This window comes from Homalodisca vitripennis, chromosome 1, assembly GCF_021130785.1.
Source record: "Homalodisca vitripennis isolate AUS2020 chromosome 1, UT_GWSS_2.1, whole genome shotgun sequence".
Classification (NCBI taxonomy): Eukaryota; Metazoa; Arthropoda; class Insecta; order Hemiptera; family Cicadellidae; genus Homalodisca; species Homalodisca vitripennis.
Window position 1 is genome coordinate 59,986,262 of NC_060207.1, and position 22,204 is coordinate 60,008,465.

Sequence of the window (22,204 nt, forward strand, 5' to 3'; positions counted from 1 at the left end):
CACCATGCACAGAAAAAATAACCATCAGACTTATTTGGATGGTTTTCATATTTCAACGGTTTCATCATTGTTATTAACAAATAACAGTCATGAAGGTAAATAAACAATATATGAGATATTTTATCAACTTAAATAAAAAAGGACAACAGGCTCCGTAGTTAAGAACAGCACAGTAACAATAGGTTGATTATACATAACATAAATGTTGATATAAGACAAATTCAATAACTCAATAACATAGCTGTGTACGAGTACATGCAACGATGTATAAATAATTAATACATTAGCACATAATGTAGATGGAATACTATATGGCATTACTTTCGCTTTGAAACTGATTAGTGACTTTCTAAAGAAGACTTTAAAAACAACTTCAATTTCTGTTCTGAGCAGACTGGACCCTTGACATGAAGTGGTGAAGAGCATAATCGTTAGGATAGTTTCTTCTAGTGAACATTGATCTGGGACGGAAAGCTTTTGGAACCATAAAATCAACATCATTAAGAAAAGCAGAGTAGTCCAGATAGCCACTAACCAGTTTGAATCTATCGTTGATATTGTGACCATAGAACTGAATTGAATTCAAATATATGCAAATCAGTGACTAGTAAAGGACTTCAGCTAAGGTCTAGAAAAAAGGAGAAAGCCTGCTTAGTTAGGGGGAAAATACTAAATTCAGTGCAATGGGAAATAAGTAGGCTCAAGTAATCCGATCTTGAGCTGGTACTGTCTTAACAGTTGATAAATGATTTGAAAGAACTCGATTATATGAGAAGTTTGACACATTTTAACAGTATTGTATATTAGGATATATTTAAATTTAACGATGATACGTTATAAAACAGGATTTACATATATGTCGACGGGATGAAGAGGATGCACATAAGCAAAATAAAAATGTTGTTTGCATTTTAAGAAATTATAGTTTTATTATTTCGATATATTTCAACTGATTAAGAATGTTTCGATTGAACTTATTTTACACAGCACATATGATTAGGAAATGATAGGTAACACAGTTGGTTGTTTTCATTCTGACAGGATGACAAAGTAACATGTGATGAAAGTTTACTAAAGCCTGTTTCTAACAATTCTAACCAATTAGCGCTAATTTGATATTGATGTTTTTTTAGTTGTCAACAAAAGCCGTGTCGCTCGCCGTGCCCGGCCGTGCCGCGCACTGCCGAGTGCCGCTGCCGGTTGTCTCTGTCACTTATGGTTATGATCCGGTTATGTTTTGTTGTTTTGTTGAAGTTGTCATTTGAATGAACGAAGTCAGAGTTTAATGAGTTACAGTTTTTAAAAATTCACTTAGGTGTCAAGAAAGTCTCTCTCTATAAAGAATCTTTAATTTCTAGTACATTCAAAGATAACAATGGGTGAGTTTGAATGTATTCATTATCTTACTGTCAATGTAAATTTCCAAATGTTGAATCGTATTTTAATAATTTGGTGAAGACACGTTCTTAGGACATTTTTTGCTAGACTGAATTTTGTGTTTCATCTGGGACTGATTCATGTTTATAAAAAGTTTTGAAAATGCTAATATTGATATGTTACTATGAAAATTAGGAATCTTAGATGATAAAGATAGCTAAATATAAAGGTTAGGATAGTCTTTGAAATTTGTATCTACCCTAAACTGTTTTAAATAAAATATTGGTGATCCCCCAGGCTCTGGAGGTTAGCTATTCCTCTTGATATAATTTTATTGACATTTTGAGGTGTGTTCCTATGGCCAATAGTAAATATATGGGGTAAAGCACGATAAGCGGACCTGGTTTTTATATCGATTAATACAATCTCGATACTTTATATTCATAACGAATCATAACCAAATATTTATAGCTTAGTTACAATAAAATTATATTTGAAATTAATATAATACACATAGTGATAATACCGTAAATAATAAAGGAGCTATAACGACCAAACAAACAATTAGAACTGGAAATAGGAAAAATTTAAATAATAATGATGTGATATCAACATAACAAATATTGATAACAGAAAATACGAAATATGTTTAACTATTAAATTTGTGTTTTCTCCTGGTTAGTAATGATTAATCGCTTTGAATGATTAAACAGTTGTTGAAAGCATTATCTCTAGAAAACCATACTTCTCTGTACAACTACTCAGGTATATGATTTGCAAGCAGATCGGCTGATATGCCACATTTTAAACTTCATTTCACGGTCCTCCACGAGCTTTCGACTGTGTTATTGTTTAAAAAGACAACATGTTTATTAAATGAATAATTGTTTAAAGTTGATTCAAGTTAGTTATTGTTAAAAAATGACTATTGGTTCATTATATCAATAGTTATCATTAAGTAACATGGAAAATTGTTTGTCAATATCTATATAAAAACCGGGTCCGCTTATCTTTCTCTACTCAATATACAAAATATATTTTACTCTCTGTCTTTTTCCTTCCAGGGGATACTATGAGCCCCCCTTTATAAAAGTTGTCTTATTTTTGACCAAATTTCTTCCAAAACATTTTATTTAATGTGTAAGTTACTTTCTATAAAACGGACAATACATTTTTCATTATTTCAATTTTCTTTAGGGAAGGGGGGGATTCCGAAAATGTCACCAAACAACATGACATGTGATGTGGGTACATATTTGTACCAGTTGTACAACAAAAATCAAAATGTACAAATATGTAGGCACAGAAGAATGCATTAAAAGTCCATCTTGACTACATCCAAAAGACCCCTCTTTGGAGGGGTACCGATACCTCATTTTATAAAAAGTGTTCAATAAAATGTTCAAAAAATGATTATATTATTTTCATATAATTCTATGTAGTAACTACTTCAGCATATGTAACTTAGGTACTTAGGCACATCTAAAAGTGAATCGTATAGGCCTAGCTCTAGACGTCAGGTAGGAAAATAACTTCAAGTGAAATAATTTGAAAATGTTTCAATGAAAGAAAGACAATATTAGGGTCAAGTGTGAATTGCAGAGTTTTTATATTGATATTAACAAATGATATTGCTTGCTTACACTTACACCCATCAATACGTAATCAACCTATATTAGTAAATTAATATGAACAACGACAATATCATTTGTGCAAACACATTTTCAGATTGTAAACATTATGTTTAAGTAACTACATCTAAAAAAAAGTTAATGGTTAACTTAAAAGACTAAACAATATGGCATTGAAAGATAATTAACTGTGTTTTTCTTGGTTTCAAGTTGTTTGTTTTGTTTGGTTTTATCGGAGTCACTTATGTCAATAATATTTAAATTAGTTTGAGCGTATTTTTGTTTCTCTTTATTTTTCAGAATTATGTCTAATATGGTTAGAATCCAAATCTTTCAGTCTAGTATATTAAATTCTTTCTCTGCCTCCAGCTGGTACTGCTGAGATTTTCAAATTACATTTTTGGTTATTATCAATTGTTTTGGTCATTACAGTTGGTGACTTGTGCAATTGTGTAAAAAGTGGATCAGCCTCTCCTTGAAAAAAATCTTAAAACAATTCTTAATGGGAATATTAAAAAGATAGAAGTAATTTTATTGATGTCTTATACAATTATTTATCAAAACTAAGTAGATCTTAGGAAGATAAGCTTAGGTTAAAAGTTTAGTGGTCACCATAATATGTATATCTACAACTCTATTTAAATAGTATTAATGACAGAGAATTCATAGTAGGTTTATTATACATATGCCATAACTCTAGTTGTAAACAATAGCCTACCTAATTAAAGTGTTGGAAATTGCCACACATGGTAAGTTACTGAAGTTTTAATTACTTACTTCAAAAACTATAACTCACATTTTGCACAGAATAAAATGTAATCCAAGTCTCACTATAGTCTCAAGTTCTGTTCACTATAATATTTTCAATGCCTCCTTATCTTGTTTCGTAGTCCATCAAGCAATTTGTTGGAATTTCCTCCAACTGAACAAATCTTGTCTAAGTTTTTAAGTAATAATTTGGTTTAAAAACTCACTGCCAGTCTAGAGTAAAGGTTGTAGACCTTGGTTTGAACACTTACAATCTTTTGGTGATAAAAACATTATCATCCAGGATCAAATCCAGAGATATATTATATAAATTCTGTACAAACCTACATAGATATTATATATGGATGACCTCCAATCAAGCAACATGATCTTAATACTGAAATCTGTGGAAAAAACAGGGTTTTAGAAATAAAAGCACAAATACTTTAGTTTTGAGATGTATAATGTGATAAGTAACAAGAATAAACCTGTGAACACCTTTAAAGTTTTTATTTTTACAATGCACATTTCAGATTCAAAGAATCCATGGTACTTTATTCTTCGATTCCAAAATGTACATTGTACAAATAAAAAACTACAAGCTTTTATTAATCAGTCAACTTTTGTTTTAAACATGCTGACCAATGGATGAAAATGGTCTCAGGAGACTTGAAAACTTAGTGTGACATACAACAATATTTAGAATAGAAGGAGCTTGAGTAGCGAATGGAAAAGATAGCCAAGAAAAATTTAAACTCAGATTCTTTATCACCATAATTTACATAGCGGTACATTCTTTTAATCTAGCACAGCTTGAAGAACAGGTGACATTATCAAGGTGTAACATAGAACCTAATATTGGTGTAGTTATGAAACATTGTCAAAGTAAAGTATATTAAATTTGTTTAATGTTATTAAATTAGAAAACATCGCCATAAAAATTTATAAATTAATGTGTGTATTAGTCATAGTTTTATTAAATTATTGTATCAAATAGGCATTCTTCAATTGAGTAACGTTTTTTTATTTTAACGACTCTCAAACTTTGATTTTAAATTCATTATATTTTTGGATTGATTTAAATCTAGCAGGTAACTATTGTATACTTTTCTTTCAAGATAGCCTATTGTGATAAAGTGCAGAAAAATATAGCTAAGAAAAAAAATTAAAGTGCATTTTTTCTTGTTTTGTAATTATAGTTGTAGTGATTTGCAAAGAAGAGCTTGAAATTACGCCTTACAAACAATAAACATCAGCACATAAACTGATAGGCAGGTTAAAAGATTTAGTCTTTACATATTCCTTTGCATGAAGTTCTGTTGGAAAATGTCTTTATCCTTAAATATTTCTTTTGGATTTTGAAAACGTTTTCCAACCTGCTAGATATTCACCAAACTTCAATGCCATATTGCATGATTGTAGGGAACATAGCATAATAAATCATAACCTTTGTGTTTTAGTCAACTTTTCTCAAGATGAGATCTGAAAACAAGCAGAGTTAAGCTTACCTCCCAGAAAATTTGAAAATATTCTGTTTATTTTAGATTTAAGTCTATGTGGATTCTTAAAGATTTGCTGATTTAAAAACTGTAATGCATTTGTTCTCTAATGTGATGTTCAATACAAGATGGTTCTGGCTTTGAACAGTTTGGAAACCAACTAATTGAGTCTTAGTAGAATTCAATTTTAAACCATTTGGTGTGAACCAAATTTGAATTTTGAATTAATAATTTAAAAAAAGAGTATTAATTCAACATGTGGAAGCCAATATTAGAATCGGACTTGGAGATTGCTGTTGTATCATCTGCATATGGTATTAAAGTAGAATCGTATTTACTGGGAGATCATTAACATAGTATTAAAAATAGTACAGGGCCCAGAATTGATCCTTGTGGTAATCCACAATTAAATGATTTCCATTCTGATTAAATAACATAAATTTTAATACAACTATTTGACAGAATCAACACGAAAGATAAGAGTTGAACCAGCCCAACTATAGAAAGAAAAATTGTAACAGAATTTCATGCACTACACAGTTACAGACAACTTTGGAGAAAATAGCAGCTGTGCCCTGTGACCTACCCAAACCGTGGGGGGGGGGGGGTGGGAGTTGGAGAGGAGGAATACCAAAATATGCTGTCTTTCGGTGAATGTGTTAAATGTTAATGGTTCTATTTCCCAGTGTAAATAAATAATTTACGACATTTTTTTGCATACTCCTACAGCATGAGCATGTATATTCAATTTTAAAACTATAAGAATACAGAGCAATGATACTGACAGAAAATACAATTTTATAGGTATGCCTGAACATCAAAATGGAGGTGATGTTGACTGCTCAGTACTGCCACCACCGATAGCAGGACTACCTAAAGAGGAAACTCTTCGTCATAGACTGGAGCTTCTCAGAGATCATTTTTGTACCAAATTTAAATCTGAGCCTACACTTTACCTCCGGATCCCAGGTCGAGTAAATCTCATCGGCGAGCATGTGGATTACTGTGGCTACCCTGTGTGTCCAATGGCCTTACAACAGGACATCCTCATTGCATTTCGCCCAACAGAACTTCACACTTTCCTGACGATAATCAACCAGGACATTGATAACTACATTGAATATTCAACTGATTCCCGCAACTTCAAGTAAGTATAGAAGCTGCATTTAGAATTAAAGGTAAATTATTAGTCCATAATAAGCTCATATATGTACAAATGAATAAAATTACAATTATGTTTATATTCTTCAACTTATTATTGCACTGAAAATGATGGGATTTTATTTTTGATTTGTTTAAATAAGAACTAAAATTGCAAGGTTACTGTGATTAATTTTTCTCAAGTGTCATGCAAATTCATGATCAAATCCTACTTTTGTAATTAATTTCATTTCTCTTGATCATCTTAGCAAATTATTTCGTCTTTCAAAAGAATTAGTTTGGTTTGATGTGAACTGGAATTTTTTTTAAACAGGCTTAAGTTTATTAAATCTTGTGTAAAAGTAGGCTAATGTTAGTTTTAGGGCCTGAGGTTAGTAGTATTTAAAACTTAATGGTTATTTAGTTTATTGTGAGTGATAAATTTGTGCCACTTATGTAATTAAATTGTAATATCATCAAATTAATATCAGTTTATATAGTGGGGTAGTTTAAGAGTGTTTTGCTTGCTACACTGACAAGCTTATGAATACAAATTTGCTAATACTGTACTATTAGTTAATGCTCAAATAATTATTGGAGTCTTTTTATACTGGTATCCTGTGTATAGTTGAATAATTTAGTTTATGTAGTCTTAGTAAATTATAAAATCTGACGGACAGATTGTTGAAATCCAAACAAATAGGTGTTCTTTAATGCTTTTAGATATTTTTAACCTGAATGATATCTTTAGCTTTAGTGTCACTTCGTATTGATGAATACACATCATCTTTGCTTAAACTAAAATAGTTGCTGATGTTCCCTTGCTCATTCTAATGTGTTATGTGGTAATTGATGCTGACAGGTTCAGCCTAGAGTCGACTGGTTGGGCCAGTTATATATTGTGTGGAGTGCGAGCGATCATGGAGCTGTTGTCCAGCAAAGGTCAAACTCCAGTGTCTATGCAGATGGCTGTCACAGGCAACATCCCTCCAGGCTCTGGTCTCTCTAGCTCCAGTGCACTTGTGTGTGCTGGTGTTCTTGCCACTGCTCTGGCAAACAAGGTAAGGTAATCTAATATTTCAGTTTAGCTTAGTTTTGAGTTAATCACTATCCTTGATTTGCTGTATTTGAATTTCACATATAGTGCGGCTGATAACTTCCAAGGATCTTCTTTGAAGTTTCTATCCCTCAGACGTCCTGCACATATCAGTCTTCTCTATGAACGCCTATGAGAGTATTGCTATGTATAAGAATATTTGCTCTGCTATTGGTTGTGTTATTGTTTGGTAGAAACTGTTCTTGGTTGATGCACAGGCTTCTTGTATCACCTAGGTAGGGATTTCTTAAATAATCATTTTGTTAGAATGAAAGACTGGGTGTTGCATGTTTTTCCTCCAGTTCGGACTTTGTGAATTTCTAGGACATTGTTATATGCATGTGGGAAGAATTCATGGACCAAATTACCTATAGGAACACATTACTAATACTCCTACCTTGTTGAACTAGAGTGTCTAGAAACCAGAATAAAACTTAATTCTATCCAAAAGTTTTAATTAAAAATGTTGGTATTATCCAAGCTTGACTGTCTATAAACTCTATACCGAAGTATGGGGGTATGAACATATAAATAAATCTTAGCTTTCAGAACTGTCAATAATTTTTTATTGTTACCCTCTTAACATAATGCTACTTTGCTTGGGACGAATTGCTGACTGACTTTAAACTTAGATATCCTTTAAAAACATAGTCCTATGGCTCTTAACACTTACTTCAATTCAATGCAAAGATCCCAAATAAATGTTTTAATAAACATGCTTCCCTTTAAATTGATCACAAATCTTGGCTCCAAAAAGTAAGAAAGATCACCATGATTGTTGACGACCGTGAAATATTTGACCCAAACCTGCCTGAAAACTCCAAACTAATTAGCTTTAAGGCGAGATATAATTTAGTAAAATAAAAACTGGTTCACCAGAAGGGTTAAGCACATGCAACTTCCTTTCTGGCTTTAATCCTTATAAAAGTTTTATTACTTTTCAAAATATACAAAATGAATTTAAAAAGGTTTTTATACAAAACATACCAAAATTCCACTTGCCCAAAAATTTATAAATTGTTTTTGGTAAATAGTAAAATGTGTTTGTACAAAAAATGACATATTCACATTCTAACATTTTAAGATACGAGGGTCGTCCATAAAGTAACTGCCGTTTGGGCGTAGCGCAATAAGTAGTGGGGGTAGCGCCGCTATTCTCACATCGGCGTGCGCAGCCGTTCAGTACGCTTCTAGTGCAAGGGAGAGCATCGTGCGATCGCGCGTTATTTTGTTACAACGTAAAAACATGAGCGCTGTGATAGAAAATCCCGCCAAGCGTAAAGTGCGTGGTGTAATAAGATTTCTGTGGTCGAAAAGTTACACAGCAGCTGAAATTCATCGTGAATTGAGTGCAGTGTATGGCCCAAACATTATGAGCGAAGGTGTAGTCCGTCAATGGGTTCGTTTTTTTAAAAATGGAAGAACGAACATTCACGATGAAGACTGGAGTGGTAGGCCATCTCTCGTCAGTGATGACTTGGTGAACAAAGTGGATGAGAAAATTCGCGAGAACCGTCGCTTCACAATCTCGGAATTTTCAGATAATTTTTCTGAAATTTCTCGTAGTCTTGTGCATGAGATAGTGACAGAAAAACTAGGCTATCACAAGTTTTGTGCTCGTTGGATTCCAAAAGTGCACACCGATGAACACAAAATGAAAAGAATGAGTTCTGCCATAGACTTTCTTACTCGGTATGACGTTGAAGGAGAAACATTTTTGAACAGGATCGTTACAGGAGATGAGACTTGGGTAGCTATGTGAATGCTGAACAGTCAATGCAACTTGGTCATACTGCTTCGCCAAGCAAGCCAAAGAAAGCTCGCCAATCTTTTTCAGCGAAAAAATTGATGGCTACAGTTTTTTGGGATGGTAAGGGCATCTTGCTCGTTGAATTTACGGAACGTGGTACGACCATTACAGCTGCAGCTTACTGTGAAACCTTAAAACGGCTACGACGAGCGATTCAAAACAAGCGTCGTGGTCTTCTGACAACTGGTGTTGTGTTTGTCCATGACAACGCTCGCCCTCATACAGCTCAAAGAACAACAGAACTTTTGGAAAAGTTCAAATGGGACGTTTTTGACCACCCCTCCTACAGCCCGGACTTGGCTCCCAGTGATTTCCATCTTTTCCCGTACATGAAGCGGTGGCTTGTATTTCAGAGGTTTGCGAGTGATGAAGAGCTTCAAAACGCTGTGACAGGTATGGTGAATGTGTAGAAAAGAAGAGAAAAGCTGTAGTTTTAACATTTATATAATAAACTTTTTGTATCTCAACTGGTTTATTTTTTACTCCAAAACGGAGGGTACTTTGTGGACGACCCTCGTATTTTCTGTATGCTTATTTATTATATTTTGAAACTTTTTCTATGTTGTAGAGCATAAAGGTTCTGAAAATAAAAATATATTTTTAGCGGTTTTTTAATGCTTTTTTATGTAAAAATGTTCATGCAAATCCTAAGAAGTGTTTTTTCAAGAAATAAAAGTTGTAAAAACACACTATATAGAATCAGAAAATGCTTAAAATGAAGACAATGTATCATAATAAAAACCCATTATCTAATAATTATTGTCTAAGTTCACCTGATTTATTTACTAGGTCACTCATGGTGTTCAATAAATAAAAATATAATGAAATATTTTTTAATGAAGTATTTGTAATCTAGGTTTAGGCTTAGGTATAACAATTTTTATATCACAATTTAGCCATTACAGACCTGTGAATGTTACTAAATTACTTTACAATAAATGAATCACAAATAAACCATTTTTTACAGTAACGTTTTATATACAAACTTAGAATTCACAAATAAATGTTTAGAAAACATAACGAGTAATGATGGTGCATCAACATGGCCGAAATTATAAAGTTTGATCACAAAATAAACACTTATAATTTACTTATTCTACTAATTTAATTTATTCTACTTAATTTACTATATCATTGAATAGAAAATTTCACAAGGAAACATTTGATGTCGTTTGGTACTAATACTGTAATAATATTTAGAGAAACAAAAAATACTAGCAACTAGTTTCACTAGTCGTCTAACATTACAGAAATGTCGCAATGGTTGCGTTGAAGGTCATTCTCCACAACATATATCAATGAACAGATATTTGAAGCAGATGATTTTGTTAAGAAAGAAATTCTGAACACAGTGATGTAGCCAAACTAATTCCTATACGAAATTTTCTGCAGCAAAAGTATAAGGAAAAAGTCATGTTTTATCGCCATCTCTCGAAGTGCATGACAAGACACGGAAAACCAACATTTGTATTGCAACTTTATAATTTCGGTACATACTAATTACGCATTATAATTCAATAATCTATATATCAAATTAATCTGTGAAACATCCTGATTAATTTGGTATAATATTTGTCCTATTTAAGTTTTAATTTCGATAACAAAAGTTTGATTAAATAGAGACTGCAAAATCGACTAATGGCTAGTCGTTCAACATTGGAGAAATATTTTTTAGCCACTAGTCGTCTAACAGATGAAGGTTTAATAACTATTATATAATGCAAAATTATTTTATGGAAACAGATCGCTGGAAATTGGTTCCATGGCTCAGACAGGCCAATTTATCTAATGGATACCATCACACTTGTTCCAGAAGTGGGTGTTTAACTCAACCACATATAAAAAAATCGGAGGGGTTCAGTTAAGATCCTGGTACAAGTTGGTAGGCTTTACTATTGATATAAAACTTATTGTTTAGGGACATAAAATAATAAAATTGAAGATGCAAGGAATAAAATTGCTTTCTATTTTACCACTTGTATCTTGTGATAATAATTACACGTTAAAATTAAAATGAACTATAATCCTTATAAAATAATTAAAAAAAAATATAAATTTATACTTTAAAACTATATTTGTTAAACACTAAGTAGGAATAAAAAAAAATGTATATTACTTGTTTAATTTTACCTTCCCTATAGTTTCTGAATATGTGTTTAACATAACAAAATAGCATGAACAAAAATTTTATATATAAGATTTATGAAATAAAGTTCAGCAGAAATTAACTGGAAAATCAGAATAACAAAAGATAATCCTTTTCTTTTCAGAATAACCCTTTTAGTGTCAATATCCGTATATACTGATATTTGAAAAACTACTGAGAAATGCTAATGCCCGTATATATGTTTGGTTATTGTGAAAACTACAGAAGCATGTTGACTTCCCATATTATATTATGTATTATGTTGGCCATTAGTGGTAAAAATTCTACTGTGATAATTTTTTAATGTATTATAAAGTTGTTGAGGTATTAACAATCAGAAAAATCCAAATTTCAAGAAAAACACAATTATACCAATTTTGTAAGATTAATTAGATGTTTTAAAATTTAGTGTAAAACAACACAAACAAGTAAAAAATGTAGCTTTTTATAAAATAACATAACTTTTATAGTTTTAAGAATATTATTAAAAACTTTTGAATTTACTTTAATTTTTTCTTTTAATTAATGTTGTTTTATAGTGGAATCATTTATTCAAAGTGCTATTTTTCATGTAAAACTGAAAAAGTATATATTGTAAGTTAATATTTTTTTTAATATTACATTTAAATATACTGTATAAGGTTTGTTATTTTTCATCGTACTGAACAGTTATATTTCTAAATAAATTTTTATGAATTCACTAGCAGTTACCCGCGGCTTTCACACAATTTCATAGGTGTAGCACCTCTATGAGCACTTCTGGTTAGAAAATATGTTAAAAAGTGTATATTTATGGTCATTGTAATTTATCCTATCTTAGTATTTTTTGTTTCATAGCTGATTTTGCTCCTTTCCCGAGCATAAAAATATATACAGCCCTGAGAAGCCTACTTCTGTTAAAAGACTACTAATTTAGGTTTCATAACAGTCTTTAAATGTAAAGTAAAAGTTAGATTACATTCATTATCTCTTACATCTGAACCACTAGCATGTACCTATTGCCCTGCATGCTATTTAGTAGGCTGGTTCGAGTGAATCATATTTCCAACGCCTATGTTGAGATTGCCTTGTTACCACGATCTAAAAATATGTCAAAGATTCATAATGATGGTAATTGTTATTTACTTCGTTCTTAGTATGTTTTGTTCCTTAGTTGATTTTGTTTTGTTTCCCGACCGAGAAAATGTATATCACAGATCAGAGAAGCCTACTTCTGTATGAACAGAACTAAAATGGGTTTTATATCAGTCTTTAAATTAATAGTAAAAGTTTTAAAAATATTTTGGAACATTTAATGCTGGAGATGGTACATTAATTCAAAAGAACAGTCCAGTGAAATTTCATCTAGCATAGTTCTTGTGGACTGCTTCAAAGGGAGTCTTCAGAGTCAAATTCTGACCTTCTTATGTTTTAGAATATTTTGTCATTAATTTCATCAGTTTCAATACATTAGGTGTCTGCAAGGGCAAATATACACAATATGTATTAAAATTAAAACATATAAGTAAAGTGTGATTGCATCCACATCAGTAAATAGCTCCAGGGACAAATCAGGGAAACATTGGAAATAACAAGTGCACACTCTAGCGGCAGTTAGTGTCCTACCCATCCACAGTTAATGTGAAGGGATAGTTGAATGAGGATTACTTGACTGGCCAAGCTCAACTGTCTTTGAAACAATTATCTTGCAGGCAAATTGCACAACTCCAGCAACAGTGCCTTTTAGTGAATATCAGAATTCTATACTTGTGTTCATTTTCTTCTCTGTAGGACTGTAAAAGGAGGAAAAAGTAAAGCCTTCTGCAGGTTATTCTGTATGGGTGAATTGAAATGAAAAGTGCCATATTATAGAGGGCGAAGTTAGGACTTGAAAATCCTCTTTACCACTTAATGTGTTGTGGGTGAGAGGGTGGGTGATCTAAACCACATTTTTCTGAGATCGGTGGAATAGCCTCTCTGAGGGTGATATTGTCTATACAATAACCACAACACATTCACCTTCAGATGTAGTTGTACAGGGGATTGATGGAGTTGGGTAGCTAAAGATATGTCTCCTAGGGATGCCTACTCTATCAGTACACTATAGTGCTACCGAGTGACTGGACTACAATTGTACAACTTCCAGAGTCAGCCTTTATGTTGTGTTAGTATTAACTGGTTATAAGACATCCTGTTGAATAACTATAGCTAATTCTTGTAATTACAGCTTGGATATAAGAGTGTTCAGTCATCTTAATCCAAACGGGATATCCGGTCAGTGTAATAGCCAAGTCTACAGGTATGGTATCCCAGTGGTTCAGATTCCATATATAACTTCCTAGGTTTTAATTGGTTATTAGCTATTTATAAATTATTCTTTTTGTAGAAATAGATGATCCTTATGTGTAGTGAAAAAAATATAGATCCAATCATCATACATGTCCTTCAGTTGTGTGTGATGTAAAATCCATAGACTTCTTGGGTACAGATAATAAAAATGTTGGAGGGCTTGATCTCTGTGTTATCACTCTTATAAATGACAGATAAGATTCTCTCACAATGTTTTGATTCTGATAACTACATTACTAGTACTAATTAGTTAAAGATATCATTATCAGTCGTTCACCTAACTCTGAGCCACATATCGCATTTATTTTTTACTAAATCAGAATGAACTATGACCTAAAGCAATCTTGATATATTGTTCTAAGATTTTAAATTTGTTTTTATATGGTAGTAACTTATATCAAAAATTAAAGAACTCATGATTATAAAACTTTGAAGATATGGTTTTTTGCAGTAGCAGTTGCTTTAGTTTATTGGTTAGATTTTGTTATTTTTGGACTTAACAAAAAGGAACAAATACTTCAATTTAACCCATCAAGCAATTATTACAGAGTGGTTTTCATTATATTCTCAAAACTTTCACTGTGCTTTGAAACGATTTGTAATATTTTTGTACAATCCTATTTTTAACTCTTACAAAAATATTCATGCTCTGATCTCAAACAATAACAATAGAGATCACAAAGAATTTAATATAATTGTTTAATAATACTTAAATATGTGTAGAATGTAGAAAATAATATGAATCTAGATATAAAAAGATATATTTAGTTTTTTCTAACTTTAATTTTTGGTAACTAGCATGCAAATAGTATACTAAAACCTCTACTTTATAGAACCTCCTGTTATATAAATTTCCACTTCTTTACTCATCTAATGGCCATTGTTATTTTTAATCAATTATAAACTTTTTTAATTAATTAATGAAAATTAATGAATCACAGCTGTTTACCCTAAGATGTTCATCATAAAAAAAAGATAAGAAGATTCAAATGAAACCAAACTTCACTGTTAGAGCGATTGTTCATTGGTCGAGTGACACTCATTTTGCAATAAAAATTACAAAATAAACATAAAGTTTAATTTTTACTGTATGTGTAGTGGTGGTTGTAATGTAATTAAAAAATAATTGTTTGTTGCCATAAAGCTCATTGTATCAGGAGTATAATACTGTATGTCAAACACTGTTTTGAGACCTCAACCATATTATTATACACATCTGAGGAAAGTATCCTGGACCATTTTTTCTTTTGATAGGTATTTCATACCTCATGATTACTGAAAGTTACCTGTAGTTCTAGAAATCGAGCACTTTCAGTACATACATATTCCAAAGTAAGTTACAATGACCATAAATATATACTTTATGACATATTTTCTTGATCGTGATTGCAAGGTAAACCCAACATTGGCATTGGAAATATAACTCACTCAAACCAGAAGTTTTCATACCCTATGAAATTGTGTGCGAAGTGGCAGATAACTACTAGTAATATTATGAAACTTAAACCAAACTCTATCTTGAAAGCTATAAATATTAACTTATTTCCATCCTTGAACTAGTTAGTGTGAACATTTCTAACTGGTATTTTTCATTCAATGCTTGAAAATATCAGCTACGTAAACCAATTAAGTTATTTATCAAGTACCATAAAGTGAATTATAGACTTTTTAGATCAAAGTAGAGATAAAATGTTATTTTTGTTAGTAATATGATAATTTTATCATCTTATCACAGTAGACAGTCAAGGTCATTATCATTAAAGTAAACAGTTAGTCAAGGAAATAGCTTTTGCTGTTTTGGTTCTACTAGTAGGTCAGAAGTCATGATAAGACAATATTCCCTGTCAGGACAGTGTTAATTGTAACATAGCTATTCTGGGTTGGGGTTAAAAGTTAAAAACTGCACTATAGAACAAACTTAATTCTTCTTATCACGTGATTACAAGTGGAAATATTTAAGTTGTATCAGCATTGACGTACACGGTTTACCCATAAAGTATGGAATATTTTATAAACCAATTCATTGTTATTTAGATTTTTTCATTAATTTGTAATATATGTTCATAAAATAACAGTTTTTTTTTCTGTTTGGCCTGTTATGAATTTTTTGTGGCCATTTTGAATTGGCAATCCTGTACCAAGAATCTTTTATTGTCGTCCTACGAAGGTGTGCATTGGCAAAGTTAGCTTTAAACAATATAAACATTAAGATATGTTATCTATTTACATTTTGATATATACATAATTTAAAATTTACAATTCAAATATATATTTAGAATATATAAAATAGACATCTTACCTAAAATACAGTTTTATTGTGTGTGTGTGTGTGTGTGTGTATATATATATATGAGTATTATAAAAAGTAAATCATAACAATATAGTAGAAATATAATTTAAATTTGTATTTGATGTGTGAATCAATACAAAAGGAAATCTTTTTAATTTTGTTGAGTTGAAATTAATTTTGTTTGAAGTTACTTGTAATGTCAAAGGTGTTATCCATGGTCCTTTATATTTCATTAAGAGTTTATGCTTTAGAAGCATTACAATTAATTTAACTCTGATCAATAAAAAATACAAATATGAAAATAACATTTTTTAAACCTAACTTTGAATATTGAGATATTGAAAATGAAAATGGCTTGTAACATTTAACTCATAATAAAATAACATTAAAAATAGTATGTCACATAAAATTTGTGTGTAAAATATTAAACCTAAATAAAATATGGCGGATGAAAGGCAACTGAATATTCAAAACAGGCCAAACTAAAAGTAACTTTTATTTTATTAATGCATTATAAAAATTATGTGGTAATGATAATTTAATATCCATATTATGTGAATTCTATATTTTTATGGACACATTGTAAAAGCTCACAGGAGCTCAAAACGAATTTTGATTTTAAATATATACTCTCTACAACACATACAAATAAAATATAAGCTCACACACTTTGGTTCATTTGAAGTGCTTGTAATTATTTTGTTGATAAAAATGTGTTTGACTGATGGGAAATAGGTATGCTTTAATCTGACACAGCACAGTTCTCTTACTTGCATACAAGTGTGCTGGTAAGCAAGAAACCCTCAATATGTTGTATGGATTTTTTTGTATTATAGATTTTTGTGTTAACTTTGTCTCTTTCAAATTGGAGAAAAATACCCTTTGTCAATGCAAATGTACAATAATGGGAGAAAGATGACTAAACAAGTGTTAGAAACAATCACATCACTCGACACGTTGTCAGTAGAGTAAAACTAATCTGTCTTACGACGGTCTAAACCCAGCTCACGTTCCCTATTGGCAGGTGAACAAGTATGAAGCTGTTTTAAATGAACTAAAAGTTTCTCATATACAATCATATATTAGTATGCTTACGCTTTAAACCAAATTCACACACATGTTTGCAATTGATAATAAATTTAAACTTTTATAATAAGTTTAATGTTTCAATTTATGGTAGTAATAAATGTTATTTTGTATTAATAAAGTTGTAAAGTACATGAACTGAATTGGTAAAATCTTAATTCATTTGTATATTTTTATATAATTCCTCAATATACATATTTATTTATTATTGTACATATTGGTTCAAATTTTAACTATATAATAATGTTTTTTTATCAATTTATATACATTCTTTTTCTAATTTTAATATAAACTCTCATAATCTTGTCAATGTAGGTTATTCTAAGTATTCCAGGTGTATAAAATAACAGATAGTACATGATATATCTTTATATTACATATAGTTTATTAATTTCTAAACAAAATGATAATTTAATATCAACCCACATTCTCTACTTACTATAAAATATTATTATAAAAACAACTTAAACTTAACACATTCCTTTATAAAACGTAACGGCATACATATTTATTTATTATTTTACGTATTGGTTCAAATTTTAACTATATTACTTATATATTATATTAACTATATTTAACCAATAACTGCAGCATCAAGGTCTGGAAGCTAGTTGGAACAAATGGACCAAGGGTTGTGAGCGTGTAGACACAGTTCTGCTAACTGTCGAAAAAACATTAACCGCTGTCATTGTATTATCGATAAGAAAGAACTGAACTATGTGAATGCCTTCTATTGTACAACAACCACGAGACAGATGAATCAGATGGATAAATCTGTACATGTTCCAATTCTTGCCTCTTGGATCACAAGTATACCTGAAAAAATGTGTAAAGTGGTCAACCGGCACGTGCTGATCCCCTAACTCATCCATACTCATGAACACCCTCTTTGTACTATGCAGTCTGTCTAACGCCCTCAGAAGCTTGTGATAATCACATACGCCCTATCTCATCTGTGACCTTCATCTCACAGTGCTTCGATATTATCAAAAGTGGCCACTTTAACGAACGTAATCCTATTTTAGAATTTGGTGACGACTTTTAAACCAAAAAAACCCGGCTCACCTATTATACCTGTAACTCAATTTTTGACACCCCTACCTTCTAAATAACCAGGACCAGAATACTTAAACCAAAAACCTAAAAATGGTATTTTTATCCTTCACCAAACCTGCGTAACACATGACATTAAAAAGAATCAACCACAATAATAAATTAGTGAGAAATATTGTGGGGAAAGTGGTACTTTATATGGCCTTCACTGCCGGGTAAATTAAAAAGTGACCAAGTCATAAAGACTGGAATGCAATTTTAACATTTTTGGAAATTTTAGGCCCAATGATACCTACTTGCTAATTCCACATTTCACACCAGTTTGGACACCCTAATTCACACGCATCCCCACTATAGTGAACAAAAGACAAAAAATATTGTTTTTCTCCATAAGTCACATACTCCAAATGACTTATATTTACCCAGCAGGGATCACTTCTGGCTGGTTTATACGTACCAGTTGAACCCACCACTGGGCACAGCAAAAACCGATGTGCCACTTCAATCTGGGCAACCTAATGGATGTCCAGTAGCGGCACATCACTAACCGCAAATGTTGAGATTCTGGGGTTCATGGGCAATTCGATAGGTCTAGTCCACTGTGGAAGATGACTGTTGGAGTTGGTGGGGTTTGTTCCCTTACCTCAGAGGCTCTTGTTAACCTCAACAAGGGTGTGCCACCCCCTGCCTACTTTGACTGGAGAGGCTGGTTCAGAGCTGGCCTCCCCTTCTTTCAGAATGACTTTGAGATGTAGTGCCCTAATTCTTCCTCATGGATCTCGATAGGAGGCGGCCTCTACTCCCTAACCTTACCCATCCTGAATATCCTATCACTCCGGAAGCAGCGCAAAGGTTCTTACAGGACTAAGTGCAATTTATAAGCTTCTTGTCCTAAGAGAACAAAAAAAAAACAAAAATGACTTATATTGCAAATTAATTCTATTATGTCAAAAACAGGACAGTGATGCAAAGTTCACAGAACCACTTTAGTGACCTGTTATGTTTAAAGCACTGTACACCTCGATCCACCATAGTGGGCTGGTGGTGGTGAGAGTTAAATTAGTAAAAACTTATCCACCAACCGTAATATTTTATTCATTAATAGGCATACAGACAATACAATACAGATATACAATATGCACAGTGTAGCTTCATATGATTCTATATTATTCAAATGTATCATATTTTGTCATATGAAATCTTTCTGTTTTTGAGTAGACAATAATGAAATGTAGTGTTTTGCAGCTGGAACTATCCAGAACGCAGTTGGCAACTTTGAGTGCCGAGGCTGAACACTACATTGGCACAGTGGGCGGAGGCATGGACCAGGCGATCATCTTCCTTGCCTCTCAAGGTCGGTTGTTGGTTTATTCTACACAAGTCTATTATGTGATATGAGACAGAGCTGTCGACTATGTTTTAACTGATAGAAGAACAGTTATTGCTTGTTAATGCAATAAACGACTCACTCGTAGACATCAGTTTCATTGAGTCATTCTCTCTGATGTGAGTGGACATGTCACAAGACTATATGTAATGTGAGACAGAGCTGTCGACTGTGCCTTAATGATAGAAGCACAGTTATTGCTTGTTATGCAATTAACGACTCATTGTAGACTTATCACTTTGGCAGAGTCATTCTTTCTGATGTAAGTGTACTTAATAATTATAAATATCACACACACACACACACACACACACACACACACACACACACACACACACACACACACACACACACACACACACACACGCACGCACACACACACGCACACACACACACACACGCATGCACACACACGCGCACACACACACACACACACACACACACACACACACACACACATATTTATATATATATATATATATATATATATATATATATATATATAAATTAAATTGAGAACATAAATTCTTTAAAAGGAAATTAATCAAGGTCTCATACATTACAATAGCAGATCAATAGGACAGTCAACCATTACTCAAAATTAGGCTGCTTTGGTTGCCAGTCCTGAAAAAATAAACTAGCTACTGATATTAATACTAAACTGCTACTAATGGGAATACTAAAATCTAAAAAATTAAAATCTAAGATCTAAAAATGAACAAGGAAACGTTCATTATCAAACAGAATAGGATCTTGTATTCAATGTCATGTATTAGTGAAAGGGTCATCCCATTTAAATTTATTGAGTTGCTTCTCGTCCCCTATTTTGGTGAAGACTAGGTTAATTTTGAAAGCCATAAGAAATGTTCTTATATAATGTTATTTAATTACTGTAGAGGAAATTGGAAAATTTTCAGTCAATTAAAATATAAGGTTTGCGGATGGGTTTTTTGAGAAACCTAGTATTTGGTGAGAAACAATTTATTTGGAACCAATTAAAAAAAATCCAGTGTTGTATATACATCCAGTGACTAACAAATGACAGATTTATAACTATACTCATACTTTACATTCAATTTTTTAATAGTGTCCACCTTTGTTTTATGCCTCTGGTATTTCAATTATTAATATTGCATTGCTTTAAATGGAAAATGGTCCAGACCTATTCAAACATTTTAATAACCTCTCAATAAATTAAGAGTGTTTCCTCTCAGTTAGAGAGCCACATTTTTACTTTTAGATTATGAAGACAATTTGTAGGTTTTGCTCTCTGGCATATTTTCTAAAACAGCCAGAGTGACTGCTGAGCTTTGATAAGCTTATAAAAGAGCTTTTGACACTGTACACAGTACTTTTGTGTCCTAAAATTGTATAAATAGTTAGTACAAGCTTTCTCAAAAACAATCGGAATAGCAGAAACTTCCAATAGCATATCCAACTTAGAGACGAGTTTTTGGTGTTGTACATAGTACAGTGGAGTCCCGCTAATCCGAACACGTGTAATCCGAACGTCGGTTAATCCGAACAGGTCCAGGAGGAATTATTTATAACGATAATGAACAGATATAGGAACTAATTACATAAAAAATGAAAATGGGTGCATCATTTCGTACATAAACAAAGGAAACTTTAATTAAATAGACATACTGTACAGTATTTTATTAAGACAAATTGTGTACGGTACAGTACATAAATAATGAAGTCAAATACAGTATCAAATTGAAACTTATAGGTTAAGTATGAGTTAAATTACTGTATTAAGAAGTGAAATCAAACGAAAATTGGACGTACAGTACTGATATTATTATTGAGTACAATATTAATTGTTAAAAGACATAAATTCAGTTATTGTCTTCTGTCGCATTGAAGAGAGTCTATTGGATGACGCGTAGTTTCGTACAACTATTGAACGCGTGGACCCGTACAATATCCAGTACGCTCACATTGCTTAACAATAGAACTCTCACACTAAATACGGTAAATGTGCTTAGTATTCGCAAACACTTTTATTTGTCAAGAAATACAATGCAACAGTCAGAAAACATGTTTTAATAAACAATGTTGATAATTCTATAACAAAATAGACCCATTCTCAAGTTTAAAACCGTATTTTTCTGTAATTCTGGCTAATCCGAACAATCACATAATCCGAATAGGGCTCGGTCCCAATTAGGTCGGATTAACGGGACTCTACTGTATGTCTGTGTTCTAATGTTGTATTTAGTGTAGTTTCTCTAGAGTAAACATAATGATAACAGATAACAATTTTAACAGTCTTATTGAATTGAAAACTTAAATCTGATAACAATGCTCAAAACTGTATTTGGGCAAGTGATTAAAACTTGTTTCCTTGACTTTTATTTGGCCATCAAGCTTTATGAGGGCATGAAAAATTCAAATAAATTTGCTAAAGTACAAAGAATAATTCTTCTCAGTTGGTTTATTTATTTGAAAGTTTTTGTTGATTGCACTTATTTTTGCTGTACCCAGTGTAGGAACTTCATCTGGAAGGTATAACCAGCCAGAAGTGAACACTCCTTGGGTCTAAAATTACAATGAAAGTCAATTGGTACATATTATGAGTACTACGATTGATTAATGGTTACTACAATGT

The 22,204-nt window shown here is 31.9% G+C and overlaps 1 protein-coding gene across 1 annotated transcript in view; it reads left to right on the forward strand.

Moving 5' to 3' along the window:
• The first annotated feature begins 1,137 nt into the window (after positions 1–1,137).
• The window catches only part of LOC124362688 (N-acetylgalactosamine kinase-like), a 74,896-nt gene continuing 53,829 nt past the window's right edge, over positions 1,138–22,204 (forward strand). Inside the window, 4 exon segments of the mRNA XM_046817395.1 lie at positions 1,138–1,380; positions 6,054–6,401; positions 7,257–7,455; positions 19,449–19,557. Coding sequence (XP_046673351.1) covers positions 1,376–1,380; positions 6,054–6,401; positions 7,257–7,455; positions 19,449–19,557 — 661 coding nt within the window. The 5' untranslated portion in view covers positions 1,138–1,375.